Source organism: Oncorhynchus masou, unplaced genomic scaffold, assembly GCF_036934945.1.
Source record: "Oncorhynchus masou masou isolate Uvic2021 unplaced genomic scaffold, UVic_Omas_1.1 unplaced_scaffold_1210, whole genome shotgun sequence".
Taxonomy (NCBI): domain Eukaryota; kingdom Metazoa; phylum Chordata; class Actinopteri; order Salmoniformes; family Salmonidae; genus Oncorhynchus; species Oncorhynchus masou.
In genome coordinates, this window is record NW_027001889.1 from 148110 (window position 1) to 161006 (window position 12897).

At 48.5% G+C, this 12897-nt stretch overlaps 3 protein-coding genes across 3 annotated transcripts; all 3 read left to right on the plus strand.

Annotated features, from left to right (window-relative positions):
* Window positions 1-271: 271 nt before the first annotated feature.
* LOC135529918 (integumentary mucin C.1-like) lies at window positions 272-4383 on the plus strand (the record flags this gene model as incomplete). The annotated part of the gene is made up of 3 exons (XM_064958323.1): window positions 272-763; window positions 2352-2368; window positions 4086-4383. Coding segments are annotated over 3 exons (807 nt in total), but the record flags the coding sequence as incomplete, so codon positions are not given.
* A 1009-nt stretch (window positions 4384-5392) lies between these two features.
* On the plus strand, window positions 5393-10596 carry LOC135529919 (mucin-2-like). The gene is made up of 4 exons (XM_064958324.1): window positions 5393-5466; window positions 5700-5923; window positions 6951-7573; window positions 10498-10596. Exons 1-4 carry the CDS (start codon window positions 5393-5395, stop codon window positions 10594-10596), a joined length of 1020 nt encoding a protein of 339 aa, XP_064814396.1.
* A 1010-nt stretch (window positions 10597-11606) lies between these two features.
* On the plus strand, window positions 11607-12342 carry LOC135529920 (exocyst complex component 5-like; the record flags this gene model as incomplete). The annotated part of the gene is made up of 2 exons (XM_064958325.1): window positions 11607-12143; window positions 12244-12342. Coding segments are annotated over 2 exons (636 nt in total), but the record flags the coding sequence as incomplete, so codon positions are not given.
* Between the last annotated feature and the right edge of the window lie 555 nt (window positions 12343-12897).

Sequence of the window (12897 nt, forward strand, 5' to 3'; positions counted from 1 at the left end):
GACAACCACAACAACAGCACCTCCAACAACTGTAGCTCCCACGACAACTGCAGCTCCTACAACAGCTTTAGCATCTACGACAACCACTGCAGCCCTAACAACAACTGCTGCTCCTACAACCACTACAGCTCCAGAACCTATTACGGCAACCACTGCAGCTCCTGCTACAACAACTACAACTTCAGCTCCGACAACAACCACAACAACAGCACCTACAACAACTGCTGCTCCTACGACCACTGTAACTCCACAACCTACTACGACAACCAGTGCAGCCCCTACTACAACAACTGCTGTTCTAACGACCACAGTGACTGCAGCACCTTCTACAATAACGACAACTTCAGCTCCTACGACAACCACAACAACAGCACCTCCAACAACTGTAGCTCCCACGACAACTGCAGCTCTTACAACAGCTTTAGCATCTACGACAACCACTGCAGCCCTGACAACAACAACTGCTGTTCCTACGACCACTACAACTCCAGAACCTATTACGACAACCACTGCAACTCCTAATACAACATCTGCTGTTCTAACGACCACAGTGACTGCAGCACCTTCTACAACAACGACAACTTCAGCTCCTACGACAACCACAAAAATAGCACCTACTACAAAACCTGCAGTTCCTACAACTGTAGCTCCCACGACCACTCCACCTGCTGTACTTACTACAACAATCACAACTACAGCTCCTGATACAACAACTGTAACTTCTACGTCAACCACAGCAGCTGCATCTACGACAACCACATCAGCTCTAACTACAACAATTGCTGCTCCAACGACCACTACAACTCTAGAACCTATTACAACAACCACTGCAGCTCCTGCTACAACAACTACAACTTCAGCTCCTACGACAACCACAACAACAGCACCTCCAACAACTGTAGCTCCCATGACAACTGCTGCTCCTACAACAGCTTTAGCATCTACGACAACCACTGCAGCCCTAACAACAACAACTGCTGCTCCTACGACCAGTACAGCTCCAGAACCTATTACGGCAACCACTGCAGCTCCTGCTACAACAACTACAACTTCAGCTCCGACAACAACCACAACAACAGCACCTCCAACAACTGCTGCTCCTACGACCACTGTAACTCCACAACCTACTACGACAACCAGTGCAGCTCCTACTACAACAACTGCTGTTCTAACGACCACAGTGACTGCAGCACCTTCTACAATAACGACAACTTCAGCTCCTATGACAACCACAACAACAGCACCTACAACAACTGTAGCTGCCACGACAACTGCAGCTCCTACAACAGCTTTAGCATCTACGGCAACCAATGCAGCCCTAACAACAACAACTGCTGCTCCTACGACCACTACAGCTCCAGAACCTATTACAACAACCACTTCAGCTCCTGCTACAACAACTACAACTTCAGCTCATACGACAACCACAACAACAGCACCTACAACAACTGTAGCTGCCACGACAACTGCAGCTCCTACAACAGCTTTAGCATCTACGACAACCACTGCAACTCCTACAACAACATCTGCTGTTCTAACGACCACAGTGACTGCAGCACCTTCTACAACAATGACAACTTCAGCTCCTACGACAACCACAACAACAGCACCTACAACAACTGTAGCTGCAACGACAACTGCAGCTCCTACAACAGCTATAGCATCTACGACAACCAATGCAGCCCTAACAACAACAACTGCTGCTCCTACGACAACTACAGCTCCAGAACTTACTACGACAACCACTGCAGCTCCTGCTACAACAACTACAACTTCAGCTCCTACGACAACCACAACAACAGCACCTCCAACAGCTGTAGCTCCCACGACAACTGCAGCTCTTACAACAGCTTTAGCATCTACGACAACCACTGCAGCCCTGACAACAACAACTGCTGTTCCTACGACCACTACAGCTCCAGAACCTATTACGACAACCACTGCAGCTCATGCTACAACAACTACAACTTCAGCTCCTACGACAACCACAACAACAGCACCTCCAACAGCTGTAGCTCCCACGACAACTGCAGCTCTTACAAAAGCTTTAGCATCTACGACAACCACTGCAGCCTTGACAAAAACAACTGCTGTTCCTACGACCACTACAGCTCCAGAACCTATTATGACAACCACTGCAACTCCTACTACAACATCTGCTGTTCTAACGACCACGGTGACTGCAGCACCTTCTACAAAAATGACAACTTCAACTCCTACGACAACCACAACAACAGCACCTCCAACAACTGTAGCTCCCACGACAACTGCAGCTCTTACAACAGCTTTAGCATCTAAGACAAGCACTGCAGCCCTAACAACAACAACTGCTGCTCCTACGACCACTACAGCTCCAGAACCTATTACGGCAACCACTGCAGCTCCTGCTACAACAACTACAACTTCAGCTCCGACAACAACCACAACAACAGCACATCCGACAACTGCTGCTCCTTCGACCACTGTAACTCCACAACCTACTACGACAACCAGTGCAGCTCCTACTACAACAACTGCTGTTCTAACGACCACAGTGACTGCAGCACCTTCTACAATAACGACAACTTCAGCTCCTACGACAACCACAACAACAGCACCTCCAACAGCTGTAGCTGCCACGACAACTGCAGCTCCTACAACAGCTATAGCATCTACGACAACCAATGCAGCCCTAACAACAACAACTGCTGCTCCTACGACCACTACAGCTCCAGAACTTACTACGACAACCACTGCAGCTCCTGCTACAACAACTACAACTTCAGCTCCGACAACAACCACAACAACAGCACCTCCAACAGCTGTAGCTCCCACAACAACTGCAGCTCTTACAACGGCTTTAGCATCTACGACAACCACTGCAGCCCTGACAACAACAACTGCTGTTCCTACGACCACTACAGCTCCAGAACCTATTACGACAACCACTGCAACTCCTACAACAACATCTGCTGTTCTAACGACCACAGTGACTGCAGCACCTTCTACAACAATGACAACTTCAGCTCCTACTACAACCACAACAATAGCACCTACTACAAAACCTGCAGTTCCTACAACTGTAGCTCCCATGACCACTCCACCTGCTGTACTTACTACAACAATCACAACTACAGCTCCTGATACAACAACTGTAACTTCTACGTCAACCACAGCTGCTGCATCTACGACAACCACAGCAGCTCTAACTACAACAATTGCTGCTCCAACGACCACTACAACTCTAGAACCTATTACAACAACCACTGCAGCTCCTGCTACAACAACTACAACTTCAGCTCCTACGACAACCACAACAACAGCACCTCCAACAACTGTAGCTCCCACGACAACTGCAGCTCTTACAACAGCTTTAGCATCTACGACAACCACTGCAGCCCTAACAACAACAACTGCTGCTCCTACGACCACTACAGCTCCAGAACCTATTACGGCAACCACTGCAGCTCCTGCTACAACAACTACAACTTCAGCTCCGACAACAACCACAACAACAGCACCTCCGACAACTGCTGCTCCTACGACCACTGTAACTCCACAACCTACTACGACAACCAGTGCAGCTCCTACTACAACAACTGCTGTTCTAACGACCACAGTGACTGCAGCACCTTCTACAATAACGACAACTTCAGCTCCTACGACAACCACAACAACAGCACCTCCAACAGCTGTAGCTGCCACGACAACTGCAGCTCCTACAACAGCTATAGCATCTACGACAACCAATGCAGCCCTAACAACAACAACTGCTGCTCCTACGACCACTACAGCTCCAGAACTTACTACGACAACCACTGCAGCTCCTGCTACAACAACTACAACCTCAGCTCCTACGACAACCACAACAACAGCACCTCCAACAGCTGTAGCTCCGATGACAACTGCAGCTCTTACAACAGCTTTAGCATCTACGACAACCACTGCAGCCCTGACAACAACAACTGCTGTTCCTACGACCACTACAGCTCCAGAACCTATTACGACAACCACTGCAGCTCCTGCTACAACAACTACAACTTCAGCTCCTACGACAACCACAACAACAGCACCTCCAACAGCTGTAGCTCCCACGACAACTGCAGCTCTTACAACAGCTTTAGCATCTACGACAACCACTGCAGCCTTGACAAAAACAACTGCTGTTCCTACGACCACTACAGCTCCAGAACCTATTACGACAACCACTGCAACTCCTACTACCACATCTGCTGTTCTAACAACCACAGTGACTGCAGCACCTTCTACAACAACGACAACTTCAGCTCCTACGACAACCACAACAATAGCACCTACTACAAAACCTGCAGTTCCTACAACTGTAGCTCCCACGACCAATCCACCTGCTGTACTTACTACAACAATCACAACTACAGCTCCTGATACAACAACTGTAACTTCTACGTCAACCACAGCTGCTGCATCTACGACAACCACAGCAGCTCTAACTACAACAATTGCTGCTCCAACGACCACTACAACTCTAGAACCTATTACAACAACCACTGCAGCTCCTGCTACAACAACCACAACTTTAGCTCCTACGACAACCACAACAACAGCACCTCCAACAACTGTAGCTCCCACGACAACTGCAGCTCCTACAACAGCTTTAGCATCTACGACAACCACTGCAGCCCTAACAACAACTGCTGCTCCTACAACCACTACAGCTCCAGAACCTATTACGGCAACCACTGCAGCTCCTGCTACAACAACTACAACTTCAGCTCCGACAACAACCACAACAACAGCACCTACAACAACTGCTGCTCCTACGACCACTGTAACTCCACAACCTACTAAAACAACCAGTGCAGCTCCTACTACAACAACTGCTGTTCTAACGACCACAGTGACTGCAGCACCTTCTACAATAACGACAACTTCAGCTCCTACGACAACCACAACAACAGCACCTCCAACAGCTGTAGCTGCCACGACAACTGCAGCTCCTACAACAGCTATAGCATCTACGACAACCAATGCAGCCCTAACAACAACAACTGCTGCTCCTACGACCACTACAGCTCCAGAACTTACTACGACAACCACTGCAGCTCCTGCTACAACAACTACAACTTCAGCTCCGACAACAACCACAACAACAGCACCTCCAACAGCTGTAGCTCCCACAACAACTGCAGCTCTTACAACGGCTTTAGCATCTACGACAACCACTGCAGCCCTGACAACAACAACTGCTGTTCCTACGACCACTACAGCTCCAGAACCTATTACGACATCCACTGCAACTCCTACAACAACATCTGCTGTTCTAACGACCACAGTGACTGCAGCACCTTCTACAACAATGACAACTTCAGCTCCTACTACAACCGCAACAATAGCACCTACTACAAAACCTGCAGTTCCTACAACTGTAGCTCCCATGACCACTCCACCTGCTGTACTTACTACAACAATCACAACTACAGCTCCTGATACAACAACTGTAACTTCTACGTCAACCACAGCTGCTGCATCTACGACAACCACAGCAGCTCTAACTACAACAATTGCTGCTCCAACGACCACTACAACTCTAGAACCTATTACAACAACCACTGCAGCTCCTGCTACAACAACTACAACTTCAGCTCCGACAACAACCACAACAACAGCACCTCCAACAGCTGTAGCTCCCACAACAACTGCAGCTCTTACAACGGCTTTAGCATCTACGACAACCACTGCAGCCCTGACAACAACAACTGCTGTTCCTACGACCACTACAGCTCCAGAACCTATTACGACATCCACTGCAACTCCTACAACAACATCTGCTGTTCTAACGACCACAGTGACTGCAGCACCTTCTACAACAATGACAACTTCAGCTCCTACTACAACCGCAACAATAGCACCTACTACAAAACCTGCAGTTCCTACAACTGTAGCTCCCATGACCACTCCACCTGCTGTACTTACTACAACAATCACAACTACAGCTCCTGATACAACAACTGTAACTTCTACGTCAACCACAGCTGCTGCATCTACGACAACCACAGCAGCTCTAACTACAACAATTGCTGCTCCAACGACCACTACAACTCTAGAACCTATTACAACAACCACTGCAGCTCCTGCTACAACAACTACAACTTCAGCTCCTACGACAACCACAACAACAGCACCTCCAACAACTGTAGCTCCCACGACAACTGCAGCTCTTACAACAGCTTTAGCATCTACGACAACCACTGCAGCCCTAACAACAACAACTGCTGCTCCTACGACCACTACAGCTCCAGAACCTATTACGGCAACCACTGCAGCTCCTGCTACAACAACTACAACTTCAGCTCCGACAACAACCACAACAACAGCACCTCCGACAACTGCTGCTCCTACGACCACTGTAACTCCACAACCTACTACGACAACCAGTGCAGCTCCTACTACAACAACTGCTGTTCTAACGACCACAGTGACTGCAGCACCTTCTACAATAACGACAACTTCAGCTCCTACGACAACCACAACAACAGCACCTACAACAACTGTAGCTGCCACGACAACTGCAGCTCCTACAACAGCTATAGCATCTACGACAACCAATGCAGCCCTGACAACAACAACTGCTGTTCCTACGACCACTACAGCTCCAGAACCTACTACGACAACCACTGCAGCTCCTGCTACAACAACTACAACTTCAGCTCCTACGACAACCACAACAACAGCACCTCCAACAGCTGTAGCTCCCACGACAACTGCAGCTCTTACAACAGCTTTAGCATCTACGACAACCACTGCAGCCCTAACAACAACAGCTGCTGCTCCTACGACTACTACAGCTCCAGAACCTATTACGGCAACCACTGCAGCTCCTGCTACAACAACTACAACTTCAGCTCCGACAACAACCACAACAACAGCACCTACAACAACTGCTGCTCCTACGACCACTGTAACTCCACAACCTACTAAAAAAACCAGTGCAGCTCCTACTACAACAACTGCTGTTCTAACGACCACAGTGACTGCAGCACCTTCTACAATAACGACAACTTCAGCTCCTACGACAACCACAACAACAGCACATCCAACAGCTGTAGCTCCCACGACAACTGCAGCTCTTACAACAGCTTTAGCATCTACGACAACCACTGCAGCCCTGACAACAACAACTGCTGTTCCTACGACCACTACAGCTCCAGAACCTATTACGACAACCACTGCAACTCCTACTACAACATCTGCTGTTCTAACGACCACAGTGACTGCAGCACCTTCTACAACAACGACAACTTCAGCTCCTACGACAACCACAACAATAGCACCTACTACAAAACCTGCAGTTCCTACAACTGTAGCTCCCACGACCAATCCACCTGCTGTACTTACTACAACAATCACAACTACAGCTCCTGATACAACAACTGTAACTTCTACGTCAACCACAGCAGCTGCATCTACGACAACCACAGCAGCTCTAACTACAACAATTGCTGCTCCAACGACCACTACAACTCTAGAAACTATTACAACAACCACTGCAGCTCCTGCTACAACAATTACAACTTCAGCTCCTACGACAACCACAGCAACAGAACCTCCAACAACTGTAGCTCCCATGACAACTGCTGCTCCTACAACAGCTTTAGCATCTACGACAACCACTGCAGCCCTAACAACAACAACTGCTGCTCCTACGACCAGTACAGCTCCAGAACCTATTACGGCAACCACAGCAGCTCCTGCTACAACAACTACAACTTCAGCTCCTACGACAACCACAACAACAGCACCTCCAACAACTGTAGCTCCCACGACAACTGCTGCTCCTACAACAGCTTTAGCATCTACGACAACCACTGCAGCCCTAACAACAACAACTGCTTCTCCTACGACCACTACAGCTCCAGAACCTATTACGGCAACCACTGCAGCTCCTGCTACAACAACTACAACTTCAGCTCCGACAACAACCACAACAACAGCACCTCCGACAACTGCTGCTCCTACGACCACTGTAACTCCACAACCTACTACTTCAACCAGTGCAGCTCCTACTACAACAACTGCTGTTCTAATGACCACAGTGACTGCAGCACCTTCTACAATAACGACAACTTCAGCTCCTACGACAACCACAACAACAGCACCTACAACAACTGTAGCTGCCACGACAACTGCAGCTCCTACAACAGCTTTAGCATCTACGGCAACCAATGCAGCCCTAACAACAACAACTGCTGCTCCTACGACCACTACAGCTCCAGAAACTATTACAACAACCACTTCAGCTCCTGCTACAACAACTACAACTCCAGCTCATACGACAACCACAACAACAGCACCTCCAACAGCTGTAGCTCCCACAACAACTGCAGCTCTTACAACAGCTTTAGCATCTACGACAACCACTGCAGCCCTAACAACAACAACTGCTGCTCCTACGACCACTACAGCTCCAGAACCTATTACTGCAACCACTGCAGCTCCTGCTACAACAACTACAACTTCAGCTCCTACGACAACCACAACAACAGCACCTACAACAACTGTAGCTGCAATGACAACTGCAGCTCCTACAACAGCTATAGCATCTACAACAACCAATGCAGCCCTAACAACAACAACTGCTGCTCCTACGACCACTACAGCTCTAGAACCTATTACGACAAACACTGCAGTTCCTGCTACAACAACTACAACTTCAGCTCCTACGACAACCACAACAACAGCACCTCCAACAGCTGTAGCTCCCACGACAACTGCAGCTCCTACAACAGCTTTAGCATCTACGACAACCACTGCAGCCCTAACAACAACAACTGCTGTTCCTACGACCACTACAGCTCCAGAACCTATTACGACAACCACTGCAGCTCCTGCTACAACAACTACAACTTCTGCTCCTACAAGAACCACAACAACAGCACCTCCAACAACTGTAGCTCCCACGACAACTGCTGCTACATACAACAGCTTTAGCATCTACGACAACCACTGCAGCCCTAACAACAACAACTGCTTCTCCTACGACCACTACAGCTCCAGAACCTATTACGGCAACCACTGCAGCTCCTGCTACAACAACTACAACTTCAGCTCCGACAACAACCACAACAACAGCACCTCCAACAACTGCTACTCCTACGACCACTGTAACTCCACAACCTACTACTTCAACCACTGCAGCTCCTACTACAACAACTGCTGTTCTAATGACCACAGTGACTGCAGCACCTTCTACAATAACGACAACTTCAGCTCCTACGACAACCACAACAACAGCACCTACAACAACTGTAGCTGCCACGACAACTGCAGCTCCTGCAACAGCTTTAGCATCTACGGCAACCAATGCAGCCCTAACAACAACAACTGCTGCTCCTACGACCACTACAGCTCCAGAACCTATTACGGCAACCACTGCAGCTCCTGCTACAACAACTACAACTTCAGCTCCGACAACAACCACAACAACAGCACCTCCAACAACTGCTACTCCTACGACCACTGTAACTCCACAACCTACTACTTCAACCACTGCAGCTCCTACTACAACAACTGCTGTTCTAATGACCACAGTGACTGCAGCACCTTCTACAATAACGACAACTTCAGCTCCTACGACAACCACAACAACAGCACCTACAACAACTGTAGCTGCCACGACAACTGCAGCTCCTGCAACAGCTTTAGCATCTACGGCAACCAATGCAGCCCTAACAACAACAACTGCTGCTCCTACGACCACTACAGCTCCAGAACCTATTACAACAACCACTTCAGCTCCTGCTACAACAACTACAACTCCAGCTCATACGACAACCACAACAACAGCACCTCCAACAGCTGTAGCTCCCACAACAACTGCAGCTCTTACAACAGCTTTAGCATCTACGACAACCACTGCAGCCCTAACAACAACAACTGCTGCTCCTACGACCACTACAGCTCCAGAACCTATTACTGCAACCACTGCAGCTCCTGCTACAACAACTACAACTTCAGCTCCTACGACAACCACAACAACAGCACCTACAACAACTGTAGCTGCCATGACAACTGCAGCTCCTACAACAGCTATAGCATCTACAACAACCAATGCAGCCCTAACAACAACAACTGCTGCTCCTACGACCACTACAGCTCTAGAACCTATTACGACAAACACTGCAGTTCCTGCTACAACAACTACAACTTCAGCTCCTACGACAACCACAACAACAGCACCTCCAACAGCTGTAGCTCCCACGACAACTGCAGCTCCTACAACAGCTTTAGCATCTACGACAACCACTGAAGCCCTGACAACAACAACTGCTGTTCCTACAACCACTACAGCTCCAGAACCTATTACGACAACCACTGCAACTCCTACTACAACTACAACTTCAGCTCCTACGACAACCACAACAACAGCACCTACAACAACTGTAGCTGCCATGACAACTGCAGCTCCTACAACAGCTATAGCATCTACAACAACCAATGCAGCCCTAACAACAACAACTGCTGCTCCTACGACCACTACAGCTCCAGAACCTCTTACGACAAACACTGCAGTTCCTGCTACAACAACTACAACTTCAGCTCCTACGACAACCACAACAACAGCACCTCCAACAGCTGTAGCTCCCACGACAACTGCAGCTCCTACAACAGCTTTAGCATCTACGACAACCACTGCAGCCCTGACAACAACAACTGCTGTTCCTACGACCACTACAGCTCCAGAACCTATTACGACAACCACTGCAACTCCTACTACAACAACTACAACTTCAGCTCCTACGACAACCACAACAACAGCACCTACAACAACTGTAGCTGCCATGAAAACTGCAGCTCCTACAACAGCTATAGCATCTACAACAACCAATGCAGCCCTAACAACAACAACTGCTGCTCCTACGACCACTACAGCTCCAGAACCTATTACGACAAACACTGCAGTTCCTGCTACAACAACTACAACTTCAGCTCCTACGACAACCACAACAACAGCACCTCCAACAGCTGTAGCTCCCACGACAACTGCAGCTCCTACAACAGCTTTAGCATCTACGACAACCACTGAAGCCCTGACAACAACAACTGCTGTTCCTACAACCACTACAGCTCCAGAACCTATTACGACAACCACTGCAACTCCTACTACAACTACAACTTCAGCTCCTACGACAACCACAACAACAGCACCTCCAACAGCTGTAGCTCCCACGACAACTGCAGCTCTTACAAAAGCTTTAGCATCTACGACAACCACTGCAGCCTTGACAAAAACAACTGCTGTTCCTACGACCACTACAGCTCCAGAACCTATTATGACAACCACTGCAACTCCTACTACAACTACAACTTCAGCTCCTACGACAACCACAACAACAGCACCTACAACAACTGTAGCTGCCATGACAACTGCAGCTCCTACAACAGCTATAGCATCTACAACAACCAATGCAGCCCTAACAACAACAACTGCTGCTCCTACGACCACTACAGCTCTAGAACCTATTACGACAAACACTGCAGTTCCTGCTACAACAACTACAACTTCAGCTCCTACGACAACCACAACAACAGCACCTCCAACAGCTGTAGCTCCCACGACAACTGCAGCTCCTACAACAGCTTTAGCATCTACGACAACCACTGAAGCCCTGACAACAACAACTGCTGTTCCTACAACCACTACAGCTCCAGAACCTATTACGACAACCACTGCAACTCCTACTACAACTACAACTTCAGCTCCTACGACAACCACAACAACAGCACCTACAACAACTGTAGCTGCCATGACAACTGCAGCTCCTACAACAGCTATAGCATCTACAACAACCAATGCAGCCCTAACAACAACAACTGCTGCTCCTACGACCACTACAGCTCCAGAACCTCTTACGACAAACACTGCAGTTCCTGCTACAACAACTACAACTTCAGCTCCTACGACAACCACAACAACAGCACCTCCAACAGCTGTAGCTCCCACGACAACTGCAGCTCCTACAACAGCTTTAGCATCTACGACAACCACTGCAGCCCTGACAACAACAACTGCTGTTCCTACGACCACTACAGCTCCAGAACCTATTACGACAACCACTGCAACTCCTACTACAACAACTACAACTTCAGCTCCTACGACAACCACAACAACAGCACCTACAACAACTGTAGCTGCCATGAAAACTGCAGCTCCTACAACAGCTATAGCATCTACAACAACCAATGCAGCCCTAACAACAACAACTGCTGCTCCTACGACCACTACAGCTCCAGAACCTATTACGACAAACACTGCAGTTCCTGCTACAACAACTACAACTTCAGCTCCTACGACAACCACAACAACAGCACCTCCAACAGCTGTAGCTCCCACGACAACTGCAGCTCCTACAACAGCTTTAGCATCTACGACAACCACTGAAGCCCTGACAACAACAACTGCTGTTCCTACAACCACTACAGCTCCAGAACCTATTACGACAACCACTGCAACTCCTACTACAACTACAACTTCAGCTCCTACGACAACCACAACAACAGCACCTACAACAACTGTAGCTGCCATGACAACTGCAGCTCCTACAACAGCTATAGCATCTACAACAACCAATGCAGCCCTAACAACAACAACTGCTGCTCCTACGACCACTACAGCTCCAGAACCTATTACGACAAACACTGCAGTTCCTGCTACAACAACTACAACTTCAGCTCCGACAACAACCACAACAACAGCACCTCCAACAACTGCTGCTCCTACGACCACTGTAACTCCACAATCTACTACGACAACCAGTGCAGCTCCTACTACAACAACTGCTGTTCTAACGACCACAGTGACTGCAGCACCTTCTACAATAACGACAACTTCAGCTCCTACGACAACCACAACAACAGCACCTACAACAACTGTAGCTGCCA

Coding starts and splice junctions, on each gene's coding strand:
- LOC135529919 (XM_064958324.1), top strand. CDS start 5,393: ATGACCACTCCACCTGCTGTACTTACTACAACAATCACAACTACAGCT. Junction 5,467..5,699: donor ACAACAACTGTAACTTCTAC/GTCAACCACAGC, acceptor CAACCACTGCAG/CCCTGACAACAACAACTGCT. Junction 5,924..6,950: donor CCATGACCACTCCACCTGCT/GTACTTACTACA, acceptor AAACCAGTGCAG/CTCCTACTACAACAACTGCT.